Source organism: Sprattus sprattus (genome assembly GCF_963457725.1).
Source record: "Sprattus sprattus genome assembly, chromosome: 3".
In the NCBI taxonomy this organism is placed as follows: domain Eukaryota; kingdom Metazoa; phylum Chordata; class Actinopteri; order Clupeiformes; family Clupeidae; genus Sprattus; species Sprattus sprattus.
Window position 1 is genome coordinate 24,422,735 of NC_137922.1, and position 2,500 is coordinate 24,425,234.

A 2,500-nucleotide genomic window follows, 5' to 3' on the forward strand; every position below is an offset into this window, starting at 1 on the left:
GAAGAGCCCACAGAACTCCGAACCAGAACCAGTATGGCAGTCAAAATACAGCATAAGGTAAGAGGAGGAGCAGTAAATACAAAACTACACTGAGACATACGCACACATCTTAACACTTAGATCACCCAGACGAGTGTGCGTGTGTGTGAATGGGTAAATGTGTGAGGCGTTAACCTGTAAAGTGATGTGAGTGCTCTAATGAGTAAGAGGGCTATATAAATGTAGTCCATTTACCATTTGTCAGAAGTTGAAGTCTCGAGACATACCAGCGTCGATGTGGAAAGGTAGGTTACTATAAAATGTTGGTGAATTTTTGGAACATTTATAACATTTAAAACACCCTTAAAGGCTTATGGAGGAGATGCGTTCCGGCATAATTGCAATGAAGTTGAATCTAATCTGAAATAATCTAGGCTTTTATAACAGTTTTGTCTCGTCTAGTTTTGTCTCTGTACAATTGTCTGAACTATCACCGTTTCCACTCCACAGCTCTTCCTCGAGTGACCTGTCTAAATGTTGGGACCCCACAAGTGACCTGTCTAAATGTTGGGACCCCACAAAGCAGCAGCCAGCACCGAGCCAGCCCGCAACAGTACAGGACATGGAAGCTGTAGCTCCCTCCCCACAGACCACCTCCATGGTATCGGCACCTCCCTCCAAACACCACAGCACCGTCGACCTCTCCACAGGAGGCGGAGGGGCGAACCGCAAGCGAGACTCCCCACATGCAACCCTTGCCACCAGCTCCAACAACCTGGACCACAGCTTGTCCAAGAACCAGGCTGCGTCGCTCGAGTGCATGTTCTACCGTGGGACCCAGAGTGAGGCCTGTGGCCAGCCAGAGCGCCCCCGGTACCTGCAGCTCCCCTTGGGCAACGGAGGCAGGATCAGCCCCAGGCAGGAGGACCATGTGGGCACCAGGTGCTCCTCATCATCCTCCTCCTGCGCTGGTGGGGGGAGGTCGAACATTAGCCCAGTGTGGAATGTTCCGGAAACTAAGAAGCCTACAGCTCCTTCTCCGCCACCACCTCCTCCTCCATTGCGTAGTGACAGCTTTGCTGCCACCAAGGTCCATGAGAAGGGCTTGTCCGGGCCTTTCCCAGATTGTCCTGCCACTTACTCTCAGCAGAAGGCTCAGGGCAGGTCCACGGATCGGCTGTTCAAAGCCACGGAGAACCTGCAGAAGAGCCTCCAGTCCGGCGAGAGACTCGTAGACACGCGTCACAGCTTCATGGCGCCTCAGAAGAGCGACTCGCAGCAGCATTCGTACCTCGCTGCGGAGGACTACAACACGAACCAGCTCAACCACAACAAACTGAGCTCCCTCTCCAGCTCTGATGTGAGGCAGGGCCTGGTCGTCTCTGCTGCCTCGGTGCCCGACCACCAGCGGCAGCACAGCGATGAGAGTCACTTCTACCTGCACCCCAAAAACACCTCAGTGGCCAACGCACCCAAGGCCCAGAGCGTGGGAGGATACTACCGCAGCCTGCAGGAGCTGCCTACTAACACATGCAGCCATGGCAACGCTAGAACCTCCACTGCCTCGCTGTCCAGCAACGCCCTGGACGAGAACACGGACCGAGGAGGAGGGCATGTGAGGCTCTACTGCTACACGTCACAGCAGCCTGTGCTGACAACAGCCACTCTGCAAGGAGGCCTTCAGGCCAAGCTGGAGGCCTGGAGAGATGAGACAGAAAATACGCAAGTCGGGTCACAGAGGGGGATCAAGAACAAGTATCCTGCAGCCCAGCTGACTCATAACGGGTACGGCAAGCAGACGGGCAGTCACGCCGCCTCGGAGTGTCCGTCTGTGGGGCTAAACGTATGGATGGCTCATACAAACTCAGACGAGAGGGAGAGGAAGAGCAGTGGAAACGTTGCCGATGCTCACCTCACCAGGTACCCTCACGGCCAGCAGCACGGTGATGTAAGAGGCGCGGCAGGCTCACAGGCGCACAGGAAGTCTCAGCCGGACCCATGGGTGTCGCTGGAGACCCGTAAGATCTGCTCTCAGCAGACCCCTCTGCTCCACTCCCTGTCTGAAGAGAACAAGCTCCTGGCTGAGAAGCGGGCACAGCCCTCGACCGCCATCGCTGGTTCCACGGCCTCTCAGGATGCCCCCGAGTTGGCCGGGGGCAAGCAGGGTCGACGGAGCGACCGCTACGCCACCACGCTGCGCAACGAGATCATCAACAAGAGAGCGCAGCTGCAGAAGAGCCGCAGCGCCGCCGCCCTGTCCTGCCCCGGAGAAGCCGACGAGGAGCCGGAGGCCGAGGCGTGGAAGTCGACCGAGACCTCCGCGTCCTCCTCGGACGGCTCCTTCTCTAACACCTACAAGGACCACCTCAAAGAAGCTCAGGCCAGGGTGCTGCAGGCGACCTCGTTCAAACGGAAAGATCTGGAACTTCCTGGGAGTGAGACGCTGCCGGTATGCCCAGTCTCTGCCATGTTGGCACGCAGAGATCTGACCGTTGGTGAGATCCTGTCGGGGAAGGCTGGC

At 57.0% G+C, this 2,500-nt stretch overlaps 1 protein-coding gene across 1 annotated transcript in view; it reads left to right on the forward strand.

Moving 5' to 3' along the window:
• Positions 1-2,500, forward strand: part of shroom2b (shroom family member 2b) — a gene marked incomplete at both ends in the record, with an annotated part of 37,807 nt that overhangs the window by 24,836 nt on the left and 10,471 nt on the right. Inside the window, 2 exons of the mRNA XM_080835411.1 lie at positions 1-57; positions 490-2,500. The exon at positions 1-57 is cut by the window's left edge and continues 72 nt beyond it; the exon at positions 490-2,500 is cut by the window's right edge and continues 555 nt beyond it. Of these exons, the coding sequence (XP_080691537.1) occupies positions 1-57; positions 490-2,500 (2,068 nt within the window). The remainder of the gene's footprint in view (positions 58-489) is intronic.